Source organism: Hesperophylax consimilis, chromosome 21 (genome assembly GCF_061612785.1).
Source record: "Hesperophylax consimilis isolate HC1 chromosome 21, BYU_Hcon_1.0, whole genome shotgun sequence".
NCBI lineage: Eukaryota > Metazoa > Arthropoda > Insecta > Trichoptera > Limnephilidae > Hesperophylax > Hesperophylax consimilis.
Window position 1 is genome coordinate 1,466,703 of NC_142856.1, and position 20,843 is coordinate 1,487,545.

A 20,843-nucleotide genomic window follows, 5' to 3' on the forward strand; every position below is an offset into this window, starting at 1 on the left:
CCAGAGGCCTGAGAGCTTAAGTTCGTGCATTTTGTATAGATGAACTAACTTGGTAAAGGTAGCCAAAGAGGAAACTGGCGAACGCACTACTTATCTACATGATTTGTTTGATATCAAATCTACATTAACGACGCCATTGTCGGTTTTCCGAACAATGAAATTTTTTTTGGACTCGAGATAAGATTAAAAACAATGTTTTTCTGACCGCGCAATTAGAAGCCAACTATCCTGTTTACAAAATAAATAAAATCAACAAATGTATTTTAAGATTTCAATGCTATTATAAAACATTAATAAGATGTTATAAAAACATTCATTTGGGACACTCTTCAGAACATAATAACATTGTTATGATAATTCAACAAATTTAATGTTTCAACACAATTCGATGTGATAACACAATCGTTCAATGCTGGCCTTGAAAACGGAATATTTACAAAATGAATGAATTTCCATAGAAAACGCATTTGTCTTCGGAGAACGGGCGGGAAAACGCAATTTTCCCGCCGCCAGCTGTTGGCCGCAAATAACATTTGACATTCAGACGGAATTCTTTTTTTGAATTTCTCACTCCTCGACATTCGTTCATTGTTTTTTAATACGCGACTTTCTGCGCAGCGGGTAGCTACTAGAAGAAAATGTTTAGCTTGAATGTATATTTTCGGTTAATTTAATCGTAAATTCGGAAATCGGGGAATTCGTTTATTTTGTTGAATATTGGAAAATAAAATTGATTGTATTGAATAAGCTGCTGTTGTCAAATATAAAAATTGCATTAAAAATTATCGTAAGGTACTTACCAAAATTATAAACGAACCCCAAATAAGGGTAGGTTCCTAAGCACTGGCTTCAAGGATTGCTTTTGGACTCTGATTTTTTTTTTTAAATTCAAGAATGTTACCAGCAATAGTGATGGCACTTTTAGGGTTTCATGTCAAATCAGAACACTTTTGAAAAATAATATTAATAAAGTGATTTAAAAATTATCTAAAAACCTAACCAACCCAGTTTTTTTACAACCTTTCATGACGTTATAGCACTTTTTAAAAGTGTTCTGATTTGTTCGGTTATCAATTTTCCTACCCTGATAATGGATACACATGAGAACAGGTTGTCCAAAATGTTAATTCAAGAAGGAGAAATGAGAATATCTAGGTTCAATATTCTATACCCCAAAAGTCCTAACGTGATTTCAAAAGCAGAAAATCTATTTCCTGAAGTTGGTTAAAAAACAAACGGTGAGGTTTAGCGTCATGAAATTTTGCAAAGCTTTTTCTGAAACGTTGATTGAAGAAGGAGAAATTACTATGAGTGTCAAGGTTCAATATTCAATATCCTAAAAGTCCCAACATAATCTCAAAAGCAGAAAATCTATTTACTGAAACAATTTTTTTTAAAGAATGGTAAGCTGTGGTGTCATGAAATTTGTACAGTGTGGAAATTTTACGTCAAGTCATCATTTCTATCATGCGAAATGGAGATTAAAAATTTCGATTTAATTGTAAAAAAAATGGGGTAATTACTGTTTTTTTTTAATTAACAAATTATTTTGGTGCATATTTCGAAATCATTTCCCTTTCAACTGCCTAACATTCAAAATGTTTGGCCGGAGATAGGTTTGTGTTGAAATGTCTTATTTTGATTGATGTTTTAAAGGAGTGTTATTTTAGAACACTCGGAAGTTTTGACCGATTTATATTTTCACTTGCCGGCGCTGTCATCAATAATTATCATTATTCATTCCTCTAAAATTTATTTTATTTTGTTTACAGTGTAATATTATTTTCATCGATGGGAATTCACGGGAAGTTGGTTAGTAACTATCCACTAGTTATAATATAAATATTTTCTTCTAAAAGTGGGATATAGAATCACTCTTAGATGTTGCAGTTAAAAAATACTCACTCTTTAGTCTCTGCTGATACTAGAAGCACTACACATAATGAATTTTCTATAAATCTATAGGAAAATGAATGGTTTCCAGTAAAAAAGGTTTTATAGATTGTAAGCATTTAAGTTCTATATGAAATACATAATACTGGAATTTTAGGTCAAACATTTAAAAATGCCTTCACTGGTTTCTTTGAAATTTGAAATTTACTGAGCACACACTCTAAAATTTAAAATTAAAAACATAATTTTGGACATATTGTGTTAGTGATTCCAATATGTGTAATTACCTCCATGAATAATTTCGTTCATGTGTAATTCCGTCCGTGTGTATTTCTGGCAGTATAATATAATATTGGTGAAATTCACGCCTGTGTAAATTTCACGTCCTGTTTTAATAGGGTGTCAGAATTAATAGACACCTAGTGGAATCACTAACACAATATGTCCAAAAATCTGTTAAACGAGGTAATTTAAATAAGTATGTGTAATTCTCTCCATGTGAAATTTCATTCATGTGTAATTCTTTCCTAGTGTAATTATTGCAGTTTACATTGGTATTTGAAATTCTAACCCTAATAAACATTTTATTATGTTTTTCATAGAATTTAAAAGTGAGAATTTTTGTCACTTTTGTCACCTTAGACATTTTCCAAACTAAATTTCCTTAAATTTACACGGATAATCATTTCTTAGTAGTTTGAGTTAGCAGTCAACCAAGTGATGTTAAGTGCTGAATCTTGTTTTCTTTATTTCCTTTCCAGCATTACCGGGGGGGAACTGTTTGAGAGGGTCATCGATGATGACTTTATCCTGACGGAGAAGGCTTGCACAGTGTTCATGAGACAGATCTGCGAAGGGATCGAGTTCGTTCATCAGCAAAACATTTTGCATCTGGATATGAAGGTATGAAAGTCACTATTTTAAAGAAACTTACAATTTATCTGAATTTCCCTACAGGCATGGCAGCATCACAATTGCCCAGATCATTGGGACTATGGTACATAGTTCCAATTTAGGTGAATTTTCTGATGCTGAAGGAAGTGGTGAGTGAAGGAGATGAGAAGACAAAGCTTGAGAATTACTTGAATATTCGAATTTGGTAAAAAAAATAAGGCCAAAGATTTTTTTTTTAAATTGTTCGACTGAAGATTGAACCTTTCTCCCCAGGGACTGGCTCTTAAACTTCTGTGAACTTTTAATATATCTTTTAAACCTTTAAAAAAATGAGGATATAACCATCCTCCCCAGGGACTGGATTGGGTAGGGGTAGGACCGACATTTATTTATAATGCTATCCAATTTCAGAGAAATGCATATATTTGCGCGTGTGTATGCGTGATTGCAACCAAAAGTTGATAAAATACATTTTCATCAACAACGAGTCTATCTGCCCAGTTTGGGTTGGTTTGGGTTGATTTTATTTAATATTGTTATATTATCAGATCCAATATCAATCACTTCAACAATCATAATTACTCGGTCAATAAAATAATGACATCATAATATAACATTAACATAAATATAATAGTATATTGCCCAAGTTTGAGAAACGATATTCTATACTTATCATATTTTCAAAGAGTTTTTCTAAATCTCTGATTCTCCTGCCAAAACAAATCCATCTTCTATCAAACTCCTCTCTTTAAACAATTCTATATTCACACCTGTTTAAAAAATTCTACCGCAACGTTATTATCAAGACAGCACTAATTAAATAAACGCCCGGGTTGCCGGCACTGAAACTGAACTGAATATACTGATATAAGTGCGGAAAGAATGTGAAAATTTTATTGCTTTCTCACAAAGAAAAGCTAAACAAGAAAAAATACACAATATCTTTTGTAATTAACTCTACATAATGGCCTATTATTATCACTGCCGTTATGTAGTTCCGCCCACAAACTGTTTTTGTTTTTTCTTTTCGTTGTTTTTTGCACAGTTTTTAATTCATTTTCTGTCACAAATAGGTGTGGATTATTCTGAATAAGATCTGTGATATTGTGTCCACATTTACTTTGGTGAAAATGTCAATGTTGGCTTCATTTTAAGACGATACAATACCCTAAAATAAAACCAGAATCGTGAAAAGGGCGCCATCAAAAATATTCGGCGAGCAAACTCCGGTCGAATTTGCCCCATCAGTACGAGAAAATTGATCTTTCTGTGAGATTTTTTTAAATAATTTTCTGATAAACTTATTACTAAAATCTCTGATGTTTTTAAATGAATACTTCGAGATGTTACTAATTCATTGTCTAGAAAAATAAAATCTGGTGTTTATCGGTAATTTTATTGTAGAAAAACGTTTAAATATATTTTTTTAAAACCGTTGCATGTTAAATATTTTAATGGTGAGGTACAGTTTTTATTAATCTTAAATAAAAATAACTTACATCCTTGGGTATCAGTCTGAAAAAAAGGTATATACATTGTTACGAATTTGTTGGAATCAATTAAAATGTGAACCTTGAGCAAACCCCCGTTATTAGAGACTTGTGTAGAAGTTGTTGAAGTTAACATTCTATAAACTTTGATAGTTAATTAATTAAATTATTAGAATTGTTCAAAGTGTCGAGTTCCCACCTAATCCTTTGCTGGCTAAGTCCTCCATCATTACACAAGCAACATTGTCCATTTATCCGCCAGTAGTATTTAAATATTGTCAGGGTGTTCGGAACTCGAAACCTGGGAATGTTCGTCTTCCTATTTAAACAAGGGAAGATAAAAATCAGTTTAGTTTGTGACAAGTCAAAATATTTCAATAAAATGTCTCAACGCCATCCAACGTCATCCCTCAACGTTGTTTACAGGTGAAAAATATAATAAGCAATAATTGTTGATTGAAATACTAATACACATTGAATTATTTGGCAGTTTTAAGAATAAACCAACATAGCTTAGTGGTTCGTAGCACGTGATCGGCAATCAGAAAGTGCAGGTTCAATTTCCGTCGGCGGCATTTATTTTTACTCAGGTATTTCAGGCAAGTAATTATTGCTTATAATAATTTGTTATCCTTTGTGCCATGCATAAAAAACCTTGTCTTATAAACATTAGTTTATAATTTAAAAATAATTAGTTTAGTTTGTATTTCTTGCAGTGTATAATATATTATATCCAAACCTTATTTTTAGTCCACTTATTTATTTGGGAATGGGTCGGTTTCACTCAGCTTTGGGTATCTTCAGACTATTGAAAGGAATACCTCAATATTGTAATTCCACCATGAATCAACTGTTTCAACACCTAAATACTTAATTTTTCAAAACAAATAATGTTTACCAATTTGATATCTCAATGTCGCAATATTAATTGAAAAGAGTCTTGTTAGCTTATTGGTTAACAAAGACCAGATTCAAGAAGATAAATCTAAATATCATTATCAGATTTAAAAGCTTAATTAATTAGTGAGACAAACATGCAATTCTATTGCATGAATCACGGCACATCTCATCCAAACTTCTTACCCTTGTCCTCTTTGAGTCGTACACCCATCGCCTCGACAAGGTTCCCCCAGGAACTCCAGGTGTCCAGCGCTACTTCAATGGCCTTCATCCATAGTAGGTCCAGCCTCTCCTCGCAGTCTCTGAGTTGATTTCCCGGTAAACTTGTCGAATTCCGCTAATATCTAACTATATTTGAGGCAGCCCACTGGAGGTCTTCCTTTTGGTATTGAACACAGTGTTTTCACAGCGGAAGTCGATCTTCCGACATTCTTAACCTTTGCAATGCTGGCCTTTTCAATGCAATCACATCCATATGCAGCAAAAAGTCACCAAATACGATTTTGATCAAAATTGAGTTAACGGCCAAAATGGACCCCTTTCAATGTCGTCTATGTATTCATGGAAAAATAACTAGATCTCTATTGTTCATCGATGTCCTTATTATTTGATTTTCTTAAAATTATCAAATCAATCACAGCACATATTGAACCAGCAAAACTCACCATGCATTGCATTTGGGGTGAGTTTTTGTTTGCTTGGTTTTGAGTTTTGGAGATGAAAACAGAAAAATAAACTTGGAAGCTGGCCTTTGATAGCTATCAAAGTAGAAAAAAGATTGTTCCTCTGCTAGAAACATGATAAACAATGAGCTAATAATGATTAAACTTTGGTAACTGCGACTTACGAACTACAATGTGTGTTAGAAATACCCAAATCTGGTGTATCATCATCAGGGCCGGCAATTGGAGCAGTCCGCTCCGGGCGCCTACTTATTAAGACACCGATAATACCTTACACCTAATAGTCCTAGCACATTGCCTTTCAGATTATTTTTCACAAAAATGGCGCTATACAAAAATACAAATCATCCAAATATTATTAATTACAGTGAACACCTACCTACCAGGCACCCTTTAGCTAAGGGCCGGACCTGATCATCATTCAACCAGTGAACATTTACAGTTTTTTTGGTGTAAAGATAACTCACCAAATATTTACTTCAATTTGTATTTATAATACTTTAATTTGAATCAATAATATTAATACTGCATCAAAAAAACCTACCATAAGTGAAAACAAAAAATCTCTATGACCTAAAAGATGATCATTTCAAAAATCTTTGATTGCGAATGTCTTCCTATTGGGAGACATTCACAATAGGGAGACATTTTAGGCCATTGTCATTTGATGACTTTTTGTTGCAGACGGACGATATTCTATATTAGACATTTGTCCACTACTATAGGCGCCTATGGATCACATAAACAGACAGCCACATAGATCAAATTATTAAAAAATGATTAATTGTTGTTATTTTTATTTACAGCCTGAAAACATTCTCTGCCTAACCAAGACGGGCAACAGAATAAAGATCATAGACTTTGGTTTGGCGAGGAAGTTCGACCCCACAAAGAAACTCCAGATCTTATTTGGTACACCAGAATTTGTGGCCCCAGAAGTTGTGAACTTTGACCAGATTGGGTTCGGAACGGATATGTGGTCAATTGGAGTCATTTGCTATGTTCTGTGAGTATCAAGAAATAGATTACAGAAACAATTATATAAATGTTTCACGCTTAAACTCTCTAGTCTATAAATATATTAACATTATCGATTAAGCGTAAGTTTATAAAAATACAGAGTTGTCTATAAATCTGGATCTCCATATTACCACAGAAATCTAATTTCTACAACATTCAGTTTACTTTTGTCTATTTTACACAGTGTATATTTTTTGTAGGTTATCTGGCCTATCCCCCTTCATGGGTGAAACAGACATTGAGACGATGGCCAACGTGACAATAGCTAAGTACGATTTTGACGACGAAGCGTTCAACGAGATCTCAGAAGATGCCAAAGATTTTATTAAGAAACTACTAGTCAAAGATAAACAGTGAGTACAAAATTATTTCAATACATGTGTACAAGCCTTTGTCCATTTTACATACAAACTTACTTGCTTAAAAACTATCTAACACTGTACCCACTTACTATGATACAATAACCATAAAATCTCCTTTATTCAAAGGAAAACAAAGCCATTTCTTGCAGAGTGAAATGTAACCAAAGTCACTTAAAGACGTGACATATTGCTGATAGCTTCGTTATAACTTTTCGCTCTTTCTCATGAAAAACGAGTGTAACAGAAAGAAATGTTACAACAGAGCTCTCAGCAACTATATTATGGTGGGAATGTTTCACAAATCAAGTTCCCATTTTGTTTTTTTTTTTAACATTGAAAAGGTTCCCTTTAAATGCCGATTCAAGTTCCTTTTCAGTTTTCAATCAAATTGTGATCAGCTGAAAAACATAACTAAATGACAGTTGTGCTTTTCTGTTGATCAAAAAATATTTAAATACTGTAATGGACCTAGAATTGGCTTTTAACAGGCACCAAAAACTGGTTATCCATTGATAAATATGGTACAAACAAAACGGCGTTATACTGTCTTATTTTTTATAGTTAAATGTAACTTCTGTAGCTCTTTTGCGGAAATTACACTGGAGTCTGAAAATAGTTCCGTTGACCTACAGACTGAAAAGTAGTACAAATTTCATGACCCCAGAGCCAGATATGTAATAGTTTTGCTGCTTCATAATACAGATTTTCTGTTTACATTCACCCATAATAATGTTATGTATATATTATGTATGTTGATGGTTGTTTTTGGCTAAATTCTCAATAGTTCCGTTTCATTCTGCTAGATGGCACTGCTTACACCAACTTTGAAAGATTTTATTAACGTTTTGGCACTTATGGCATTAAAATAATGATAATAATTATTATTGAATTTGTTAGGGAGAATTACTTGTACATAATAATCCTATTAATTTACCGCTTTGCACACATGACAAAATAATCTATAATTTTGTGTACTGTGATTTAACTGTTAACCTGTCCATAATGACAAAGACCCATTAAGTGTTTCCCTGTAAATAAATTCCTATTCCACCACCAATTCATTGTAGTTAATTTCGTCTCGGCCAAAAGTGCATTGATGATAAAAATTTATGTGTGTAAAAAATAGAACAGTGAATAATTTTTACCGTTCTTTTCCTTTTTTCTTTTCTTTCAAAATTTTCCGCTTCTGTAGTTACCTGCTCAGTTGTAGTAGATTTGGTATGCCAGCCTAAGCTAGTAGTTAGTGGCCACAATAACCCCCTTGGTTTAACCGATAAATGAATCTAAAGAATGGGTCTTTGTCTTTATGATTCAGGAGCAGATTGATGGCTCGGCAATGCATCACCCACAAGTGGCTCCTGAGGAGACCACCACCAGAGAAGAAGATGGACCTAAAGGCTCCCGTTATCATTACACCCAAGCAACCCGACGAACTAGACGTCACTAAAGATAATCTCCGAATGTTCGTCGAACGATGGAGCGAACACCCAAACTCCCCGTATCTCTTTGATATCACAAACCATGAAATCACTCCGTGTGTTTCATCGAATAACTGTTTAGAAAGAACGGCGTCGCAACAATCACTAGGCGGGTGTTCACCTTCTCCTTGCGGCTCGTTGAACAGCTCTCCCGATTCCATTATAGAATCAGACGAAATATTGTATCGTAACGATAGCAACACGCTGTGTCCAGAAGGCGAGAGACGTCCTTCATATAATTCTCTAAGCCTTGAACGGAGAGCGTCAGACAGCTCCTGTTTTGTTAACAAGAAGGCTGATATCACACTGAGAGTTAACTTAGCGGAAGAAATTAAGAAACTCTCCGACCGCTTATTCATGCTGTCTACCATCAATACCGACCTCGGCAATAACAGTGTTGATGGCAAAAATAGTGAAATGAATCAAGAAGTTAACAACGTTACAGAAAAAATACCCAACGGCGTCGCTATGACTAGTTCTGTTAAAACAGGCTCAACCTCAAACGGGGGATTAAATCACACAAACTCTAACTCTGTTGCCAAAACGTCTTTGGCTAAAACTAAAGACGGGGAAAAGTCTACAACCAGTTACAAATTAGAATCAAATACGGTTAAACAAAGCCCAAGTAACGGATTTCAGAGACAGAGCTCTAGCTCCTCTTCGAGTACGATGATGACAACTTCTACTTTAAACAGTAATAGTGACAAGTCGAGCAGACTGAACGGACTCAGCAATTCTATCTCTAAGTCTTCATCTACAGCGGTGTTCTCTTCTAGGAAGTTTGACGATTCTGATAACACTATGGACAGCAATATCCCCTGGAGAAGAAAAGTCAACAACTCTAGTCGTGATGTGCCAATGTCTCCCACAGAGAAGAGATCCATGTTTGGAAATGAATTTAATAGAAGGAGAGACAGAATCGACAACTTTGCGAATAACGCCAACAGCAATGGAGAAAGTGCCAGCACTTCAAGACCGAGAGTGTTCTACAAAAAGACTGACGAACACGGAGAGCCGAAAAACAATGCCAACAACACGAAAGATCTGTTGTTACACTTGTTGGATCAATGGGATGAAAGCCAGTGTGAAACAAATAACAATTCTAACTATAATCATTCCGGTCGGCACAAGTCCGTGTCCATGGAATGGTCGGAAGCCGAGAAGGTGGCTTCCAAGTCCATGAACACAATAAACACCTTCTTCCGGAAGCAATCTTCCATCAGCTCGTCTGTCAAGAAGAAACAAGAAGCCTTGGCATCCAATGGATACAAATGAAGCTAAGACGTGAGATATTTTGTACTTACCGTAAACTGCACAATATTTATTCAAGACATGACGACTGTAATATTAAGTAGAAAATCAAAGTGCAATGACAACAACGATTCTTTAAAGAAATTATGACACATTGAATGTTCGCTCCAACAAAACACTATGCGTGCTTTCCCGTGAAAGTAAAAATAAGAAGCTAGTCTTTTTAATAATAAAACTAATAATATTTTTTTTCGTTTTCACAAATCTTTCTAAAAGATTTCAGATGGTCCCCAAAGTTCTAAGTGATTAACATTTTCAGTTTTAAAATGACCTTGACCCAGATCTCTAAAAATAGTGCAAGGATAAGTTAAGATCTTTATTTTTCAGAACAAAATGTAAGGATGAATAATTACGTCTATAGAACATTCAGAAAATAGAGTAAGACTGTACAGGCAAATCATTTTAAAGAGCGCGTGTTTGAAAATATTTGTGTACGCCAATAGTTTCATGAATACGTGTCAAACTGGTTTGAACTAGTTTGGAACATCCTAACGCAGTCCCCGCATATCCTGCAGTAGTCCTACAATACAGAACTCCACTACACAAGCAAGAATCTCTTTATTCTGATTTTGCTGTACTTGCTGTTCGAATCGAACTTGATCCATCCAAATTACAGATCACCTTAACATCTTGATAAATTGAAAATAATTCATCACAGTTTTCTTTTAGGCACCAATTTACGTCTATGGCCTTTGGTGTACATATGGTGATCATTATTATAATATGCAATGTTACTACATATAATTTGTAGACAAACTTTAAGCCTAACTTATTAAACTCGTTGATGTGTGATTGTGGTTCCTTGCAAACAACGGAGCAAATAGTCAAAGAATGTTTGCTTTACGTTTTCCACGGTGAATTGAAGAGGCCCTAGACTGGCTACGATAAAAGAAATTGCCTAAAATAATATGTAGTATATTTGTGGCACGTTCCAGAGTGGAAGATACTCTCAGTATCGCCCTGGTGTAAGACTACCATTCAGAATTGAAACGTTGCTTGAATTGCTTTGGTCTTGTTTAGTGACCAGATCTGAATAGCCAGGTCCTTCCCTACCTTTCTCTTCCCCATCTCCTTTCCCTCCCCACTACCTTCAGCCTCACAACATATCACAATAGGGGATGCCAGTCTCACTGGTTCCAGAAGGTTGGGAGCAGTTGGAACTCTTGCCCGCTGCAGTTATAACTTTTGTGCGTACATAATGCACAAATGGGGACTTAAGGACTCTGCATTACAACATTAGAATAATGTCCACTTGAATGCTATCGAATGACAGAAAAATGACATAAAATATGAATAACAAGAAAGAGAACTTTGGGGACAACTTACAATGATTCAAATTGTTAATTAAAATCGTATTCCAATAGATAAGTTTTAAAACAATTTTTATGAATATTACTTATTTATAATTTTAAATTATAATATACCTATGACATTCATTTTTATCTTCTGTGTAATCTTTAGCTTTTTAATTTGTGATTTTTTCTTCAATTTAAGATATTGTTATCATTTGTTAAATAATATTATAGATAATAATTTTCTTATGGCCATAAGTTATATTTCAATAAAAAAACTTTATTAAATAAATTTGTTTTCTTATATCCCATAGATCAGTGATTCTCAAAGTGGGCAATATCACCCATCAGTGGGAATAACTTATGGAGCAATCGAGAGTTATAAGTGCTTTGGGGGATGATTTTATATGATTTGGTGGGCGATGGGCATTCTCTGTGCAATTAATTTATTATTATAAATAAATTGATGACTGACCACATTTTGAACTTAATGGATGAGAGACGTAAACACAAACATAATGAGACACAATATAAAAACTTACAAAGAACGATTAGACGTGAAATTAAAAAAGCCAAAGAAGAATGGATGAAGTCACAGTGTGAAGAACTAGAGTCGTACAGTCGTAGTCACAATGCATTCAAACTTCACAAAAAATTAAAGGAAATTACAGGCACTTTTAGAAGAATTACTCCATCATGTTTAGTTGACGATTCCAATAAATTAATATTGGATGAAAAAGATATTTTACAAACATGGGAAAAGTATATTCATGGTACATTCAAAGATATTAGACCTGACATTAATATTCCCAATGATCAATTGCATGGACCATCGATTTTAAAATCAGAAATTCTTCATGCGATAAAGACTTCAGACAATAGAAAAGCGTGCGGACCAGACGATATTCCAGTTGAGGTGTTAAAGCTCTTTAATGATGAAAATGTTGACTACCTGTTGAGGTTATTTAATTCTATATACGACACAGGGAATATACCCCAAGATTGGCTAAAATCAACCTTCGTGACATTGCCTAAAAAACAATACCCTAAGAAGTATAACAATAATATATAAATATAACAAAGTGGGGTATTAAAGGAACTATACAACTTTATGCTGACGATACGGTAATTTTTTACAATAAACTGAACCTAGCGGAGCTTGAAACGGAGATGAATGCTGATATTTCCCATCTCACAAACTGGTTGAGAATAAACAAACTAACTCTTAACGTAAAAAAAACCCATTATATTCTTTTCGGTAACAAGAAAAATTTCAGCCTCGATATTAAAATTGGAGACAACTGCCTCGAAAAGAAAATGAACACAAAATATTTGGGTCTGATCGTAGATTCCCAACTCACGTGGGATCTCCATATAAATCATATAAAAGAGAAAATTACCCCTATAACTGGTGTACTATATAGGCTTCAAGGGTTACTACCCATTCCTTTACTAACTTCAGTATACTATGCCATGGTACATTCACACCTTTCCTATCTCTGCTGTATCTGGGGTTTTGCCTCAAAGAAATTGATAGCTGACCTGCAGGTGGCTCAAAACCGAGCTCTCAGAAATGTGTTTGAACTTCCATGGGACACTCATGTTAGGGACATCTATTCAGTTTCTGGTATCCTTCCAATTACAATCCTTCCTAAATATGAAATCACACGCCCCATCCTACAAATTACCCAAAAATCAACTCACACCAACATCAAGCCACTTTACAATCAAGACATTCACAACCACAATACTCGAAATAACAATAAAATCCGCATTCCTCAAACACACACTACAAAATATGGGTTAAAATCACTGAACTATATTGCCTATACACTATATAATTCGCTTCCAGATATGTACAAACACATCCACCACAATAAAAAATTGCAAAGCAATGCTTTAAAAGAATATTTTTTAACTACATTTAAAAATGAAAATATGTAACTGTGTTGTCATTTCTTGTTGTATCTTATCCATGTTTTTTTTTTCTTTCTGTACTTGTTTTCTATTGTTGTTTGTTCTACTTAACGTGTCATTATTTTAATTTTTAATTTTTATGCTGTATTGAATGTGAAACTTATATTTGATATCAAAATACCGTTGTAAAATTGTTCCTACTACCTCCTACATATGAATTGTAAGTTCCTCCTGTCCTAAAATGAGTTCTGTTACTCATCGGGATTGCTCTAGCAAGAAATAAACACAATAAAAAAAATAAAAAAAAAGTGCAGTGACTATCGATTAATAAGCCTGATGAGTCATGTCCTTAAATTATTCCTTAAAATAATACATGCCAGGATACGCAATAAGTGCGAGCAGGACTTGGATGACACTCAGTTTGGCTTCAGAAATGCGTTTGGGACGCGTGAGGCATTATTGTCTATCGATGTACTATTGCAAAAGTGTCGTGACCAAAGAAAGGAAGTTTTTGCCTGTTTTACTGACTACGAAAAGGCATTTGACAGGGTAAAACATGCTGACCTAATGAAAATGCTTGCGGATTGTAACGTTGACACCAAAGACCAGAATTTCATAAAAAACCTGTATTGGTTCCAAACAGCAGAAATAAGACATGGGAATGAGAGATCTAATGCAATTGCCATTCAGCGTGGAGTACGACAAGGCTGTATCCTGTCGCCACTATTTTTTAATCTCTATTCCAACTATGTCTTTAAAAGAGCCCTAAGTAATACTGAGAAGGGTCTTAAGATCAACGGAGTTGTCATTAATAACATAAGATACGCAGATGATACTGTATTACTAGCTGACTGTATCGATGACCTCCAAGACCTATTAAATCTTGTTAATAATGCTGGTGAGCAACTGGGCCTAACAATCAACGTCAATAAAACAAAATGTATGACATTTGGACGACTAGATCACTCTGAATCAGTGATACAGTTAAATGGTTGCAATGTCGAAAAGGTCGAAAGATTTAGATACCTCGGCAGTATTCTCACGGAGACTCTTGACCCAGATGTAGAGGTTAGGTGCAGAATTGAAGCAGCAAGAACTGCGTTCATTAAAATGAAATCCCTCTTCTGCAATGATAATATCAGCTTAAAACTAAGGCAGAGAATGCTAAAATGTTATGTGTGGTCGGTCTTGTTGTATGGATGTGAAACATGGACCTTGAAAGTAAATACCATGAACAGGTTAGAGGCTTTTGAAATGTGGCTTCACCAGAGAATACTCAAAGTCCCATGGACCGACATGATCACCAACACAGAAATTCTCAGGCGGGCTAGAGCAGAGAGAGAACTGCTTATATTAATAAAAATCTTTTCATATCTGGGTCATGTACTTCGAGGGGAGAAGTATCACTTGCTCCAGTTAATATTGAAAGGCAAGATAGAGGGTCGCAGAGGGCCTGGTAGGAGACAAATGTCTTGGCTGCGAAATATACGAGAGTGGACCGGCATTAGAAGTGTGGAGGAGCTATTCCGGGCAGCGCAAGACAAAGAGACATTTTCTTGAGTGATCGCCAACGTCGGAGGGACCTGATACGGCACATAAAGAAGAAGAAGATAAAGAAATTAATAATCACTGTTGATAATTCAACGCTTTTTTGTTGAGATCTACTTGGTTTCCTTTTCAAAAAAATTCTTTGTAATTTAACTTTACCAACGATAAGAACCAACAACTTAGTAAAATTTGAAGAAAAATATATGGGAAATAGTATATACCTACTTGGGCAATGGGGCCAAAAAGATTTTGAACCTCTGCCTTAGGTAATAAATGTTTTTTAACTTAACTTAACCTAACTATTTATTATTTGATCTCTGTTTAAATGGAGAATTGTTTTATAAGTGGATTTGAACTTAATCTTAACAAATTGTTCGTGGTTCACTCCTTGTACAGCATTGGGATGAATATCGATGACTTCAACCAAAAACTAATCGATATTTTTATCAATGGATGTCACTAAAGGTTATAGGTGAGTACCTATACAAATTTGTAGTATTTTTAGTGTTCAAAGCCATCGAACTGCTAACATTGCAAAAGCGGCTATCCAAGAGTTGGGTTGCGATCTCCATCCACCATATTCACCTGATATTTACTCAGTCTACAGATTGAGATATTGTTAAATTCATCTCCTAAATAGTTGCTTGACATATTCTTCACAAAGCGGCATGACACATTTCAGGAGTGAAATCAAATAACTGCAAGAGTATTGGGAATCAATCGTTAACAAAGCATGAAAATAAGATATTATTGCTTAGTTTACTTGCTTATTAAAAAAATGAATTGTGAGTTCTAATTTTTTTTAAAGCTACAAACTTATGCATAATTTTAATATTATTAAATAATACATATACATACACAGAATAAAGACACAGATAAAACAGGGAATTTTGGTTATACCCATTGCCCTCTGAACAAAGATTTCAGATATTTTAAATTGATGTCCTTGTGCACCACCTTTGGAAAGCCAGATTATAGCGAGCTACAGTTTTCGTTGTGTCACAGTCATAAAGTCATTCTGCTCAAGCTGACTGTACTTTCATAATAACTAACTTATGTGTTAAATATATATTCCAAATTATAACAGTGTGCAAAATATTTTTTTTTATTTTTCCTAATTATTCTACTAGTCTTCCCTTAAGGTGAGCTCCATGAGCTCGTGTTTACGGGAGGAGTGAGTATATACAAAAAGAAAATAATCTTTAAAAGGTGATGTGTGAACAGTATTCAAAGTCTTATTAAAGAACTACAAATGTAATTCAACAAAATTGAATACTTAAATTAGCTACAAACATAATTCAATTTACACAATTTTAGAGAATTAGTATTATGTATAACATCAGCCAGAGTTTTGTTTTTAAATGCTAGATAGTATAGATTTTATATGTATATTAAGGGTACAATATATCATTATCCAATTTCAGGGAGTTCATTTTATTTTTGAACTGTTCATATTTCAAAGTTTCTGTTACCTTAATTTTGTTTTTGGACAGTAATATATTGTACCATTTCACACCTAAATACAAGTAGTGGTGCTTACTCGTGGTCGTTCTTAGCATAGGGATGGCTATTAGGCCCTTTGTTTTGGATTGATTGCTTATGCTACCAACAGGTTTGAAAATATTGAAATCCACGAAGAGATAATGCACCACAGGTTAAAAGTAATCCAGTAGTAATTGCAGAGATTATTTGTTGATTTAATAAGTTAAGAAAAGTTTACTTGGATGGTAAGTATTCCATTTAAAATGAACTATTCGATTTGCAAGATAACTCATGTGGACAGATATTAAATAAGAACTTGGTAAAATGGTAATTTTTATTTCAAGGGATCGGATGACTGCGGAGGAAGCTGTCAAACACAAATGGCTGCTCATGTCAGATGCCGAGCAGTCCGCAATGGAGAAGGAACTGAGGGCCGCCAAACTCAAGCTGAAGAGATATGTCATAAAGAAACGCTGGGCCAAGGCCGTGTCAGCTATCATTGCTCTGAAGCGAATGGGTGCCAAAATAAATACAGAACTTCAAATATAATTGTGGTTTCCTATTTAACTTATGGGTTTTTCTACCAACTCATAGTTACAATCTTATCAGATAAATAATTGACCCATTTGAATATTTCCAGAGGCGGTTGGTCTATGTGATTATTCTATGTGATCCGTGCAAATAAGTAGTATTATTTTATTTGGGGATGCCAGAGCCCCGACAGTTGGGAGCAGTTAATAATACTCTAGTGCCATATTCACATAAAAGAAAAAAATAATAAAATTATCTGTTGGTAGAAAAACTTGAATTTATTCCAATTTTAAGTAATATCTTTTTAGTTTGGTTGTGATATTAAAACCAGATCTTATTCATTTTACACAATACCTTTTTGGTTTTTACAAACCCGACTAACCAAAGGTTCTGTAGCCTTTACTAATCAAAAAAACTTATACATATTTAAAGATGTTCTCAAACCATAGATCTGATAACATTTTGCCATTTAGTTTCTGTCAAATTAAACTTAGGATATAGAATGATTTACAATGTTCCAGATATTCGTCCGAATTAGGGTAACGACTTACTGGGCCCACGTAGGCAATGTCGGAAACGCATTAAGATATCTGGACAACTTACAATCCTTACATTTTCTATGAAAACAAATGCTTTAGAAACAACTACTCCCCCCCACGCAATGCTGATCTTCGCTTTCCAGATCAGCGTAGAACATCTAAGAGAAAGATTGTAGAAGACGAAGATGTTGGTTATGTTTGGCATTTAAGTAAAACATTACTAAGTGATTTACAACATAAAATCCATTGAATATTGCTATATTACAGTACAAATTTGCGTTGAATGCATAGGAAAAGTGGGAACATTGGCCTTGGAACGCTGTAATACATACGTTGTGTACATGGGCTCAGTGTATCCTTACCTTTATATTCGACGATGCTGTCAAGAAAAGTCACAGACAATCATCTGAAATATGCAAAATCTGAGAAATTATACATTTTGGTGTTCATTAATTTTAATTTCTAAGTTTAGGTAAATATAACTTTATGTGTGATATTAAAATTTACTAATGTCATTAAGGAAATTGATAATCTTAGAGGTGTTTAAAAACAGTAAATTATAATTATATCAATAATTCTGGTAGACTTGAAAATTAGATTGTTAACATTAAAAAAAAAAATTCCAGTCAAAAAAGACACATTCGTTGACATTGTTATGGAAAATTTAAAGATATGATTTGTTGAAAAATGCACAAAGAAAAGACTGTATTTAAAAAGTCAATTTGTATAAATAATATACTACCAAAGAGTACGCCTTGCATTTACCGTAAATTGGTAAGCCAATGTTTTTGGTATCAAAATGATAGTCAGCTTATTTCTACGATCTATGAAGAAGAATGAAAAAAGAGTAAATTTTTATCGTGGTTTATTTTTGGAGTATTATGTCATGGTGCACTTCCTCCCTCTTTAGCCAAAGTTTCGGACTGTGTTACAGTGTCCATCATCAGGGCAGGAGCGTATATTGTGGTGAAGTGTGTGTTTATGTAGGTATCTATGTAGAATTTAGTATTAACGATATCACTTCTTCATACTTAAACACACATTTCATGATCAATTTATACATCTGACACTAGTCTAAGAGCCTGTCCAGATGGCGCGATTTGACTCGCGCGTTTTGTCTCGTGCTTCAAATCACCACTGGCGCGTAGATCGCAAACACACGCCAGACTTTCATTATTGCGCGTTTTTCGCGTGACTCGAGGAACGGATGTGAACGACTCCGGTGCTCTAACTCAGTATTTTATTTTTTTCAAAAAGAGTTTGACTATTTTGACAAGATCATTGTAAATACTCGAGAATGAATGTACTAGACAGTGGTCAATGTTATTCTTAACCAAGATAGCGGTTCCGCCTCCTTTTTTGGCGAGTCTATCGTCACGGTAGGTTATATAATTAGGAATTTTGAAGTTCCTAGATGACTTAAGCCAGGTCTCGTTTACGAGGAATACTTCAATACTGTAGTCATGAAGGAATTCAATTATTTCATCCTTGTGAGATATGACCGAGCCATTGGCGTTCCAATAGGCCATCTGTAGGTTATTTAGTTTAACATTTTGTCTAGACATTATGATATCTTAATGGTGACTGAATTCTGGCCAGCTTTTTGGTGGGGTGTTGGATAGAAAATTGAAGCGCTGTGGCTTGCTCTATTAGCACTTCTATATGGACGGGATCCAAGGGGCGCGGGGGGAGTTGGGATCGGAGCCACTTTGGGATGCTTTGGTGGGTTCAGGCTGGCTTTCAAGCGTATGTTATTGGCTAATGCCCGGGTTATTGGGATTTTATTCATTGATGAGGTTGAAAAGAGAACGGCTCTATGGGATGTGGAATCGCCTGATTATTAAAACGCAAAATGTAGACGCTCGCACGTAAAATGCAGTAAGAATCGCGTAATCTGGACAGGCTCTAAGTCCTCCATCATTTACCACAAATATTTATTGTTTTTATTTATGCTCCAAGGGAAAATTTGAATATTTTCAAATTATTTGTAAACCGGGAATGTTTCAGTTTCTTTCCAACACAAATTATAGTGGCATACTGCTGATAGGTCCGTTATAACCTCTCCCTTACACTTTCCAGAGTGGTAAATACTCTCGGTAGCGCCCTGGTGAAAGACCACCATTCAGAATAAGAATATGGCTTTAAATGGCATTAGCCATATTTAGTAACCAGATCTGAATAGTAGTACCAGGTACTTCCCAACTATCCTCTTCTTGAATACCAGCAAAAGTGGTTACAATGGATCTCTCGGTGGCAGCACTATATAATGTGAATTATGTTCTTCACAGGGTCAATTGAACCATAAACTTCCAAACCGAACCACAAACTATATATTGCACTCTGTACATGAACCTTAAAAGCCCTGGACAGAGCATTAGTGCGATTTTTGATGAATGGCATTGAAGCCAAATCTAGGGAGAGAGGAAAATTGCCTGGCAGTCATCTTGTATGACAAACTTTTGAATGATTTGTATGCAAAGTGGTGCATAATGAACTGTTATAATTGTATTATTGTGTTGTTAATGCAGTTATAACGACTTGTGATTTTTTGGGGTGTTGGATGAATCAAGTAACAGGATATGTCATTAAAAAATTTAAGTAGGTTTTGTAATCTTTCATACATCTTCCCCCTCACCCCACGGCTTCAAATTTCCCTCAAATTGCTCCGCCCAGGGTTTTTTGAAGTCCATGACTCTGTATTTTACCATAGATAGTGGAAATTAGCAGAATTAAACCAAAGATAATACGATTCCTTATTTTTCTATATTTAAAACAAAAACAAATAATTAAAAAATGTATTTACATAATGTGTGTGCTTCAATGTTTATCATAGTTTAAAAAATGTTGTTGAATTAATAAATATTACTTTGTTATGTTTAAACATTTGTGTCTTTACCCAATATTTATATTTAAAATACTTAATATCATTTGCTGCAATACGACATAAATCAAACATTCGACATATTTGGTCAAAACTAACAATATCTTCATTCCTTTTTACTAGTAGGACAACATATTTTAACTACCGAAAGATGACATGAGACAGCAGTAAGTGTCAGTATTGCTTCAAAATATTATTACAATAACTAAAAATATTCAAAATCATTTCTGGTAAAAATACTTATTTTGAATTGTGTCATTATTGCAGCAAACAAGCGATATATATCATGTTATAAGATTAACAATTGTGGGTATCACCATATTATATATTATGGATAAAGAAAAATACATGAATTAAAAAAATATATGTGTTTATTCGTAAGATTCTCTTTTTGCTAGCCCCCTGCACCAATAAGTTTGTAAATCTTTTATGAAGGGTGACGGAATATTATAATGATCAGAGTCACTATTCCCTTATTTAAAAAAATTCTAATTTTAATGTGCTGTTAAGTTCCACGTAGGGCGACAGTGTTAAGTTAAGCAATTTTGGAGGGTACACTTTATCTGGGCTAGCTCGATTACCGGTACAGTGAGACTGCATACCTCGGAGCGTGAATCGTCTT

General features: G+C 34.4%; 1 protein-coding gene across 3 annotated transcripts in view; it reads left to right on the forward strand.

Annotated features, from left to right (window-relative positions):
* Positions 1 to 20,537, forward strand: part of LOC149413479 (myosin light chain kinase, smooth muscle-like) — a 116,620-nt gene extending 96,083 nt beyond the window's left edge. For 2 of the 3 annotated variants that reach the window (XM_089644695.1, XM_089644694.1), the window contains exons 5-8: positions 2,655 to 2,796; positions 6,667 to 6,866; positions 7,081 to 7,233; positions 8,558 to 11,576. In XM_089644695.1, coding sequence (XP_089500821.1) covers positions 2,655 to 2,796; positions 6,667 to 6,866; positions 7,081 to 7,233; positions 8,558 to 9,995 — 1,933 coding nt within the window. In that variant the 3' untranslated portion in view covers positions 9,996 to 11,576. Of the gene's footprint in view, positions 1 to 2,654; positions 2,797 to 6,666; positions 6,867 to 7,080; positions 7,234 to 8,557; positions 11,577 to 16,614 lie in introns of those variants that run through there. The other variant, XM_089644697.1, reaches the window with a different exon arrangement.
* The last annotated feature ends 306 nt before the right edge of the window (positions 20,538 to 20,843 follow it).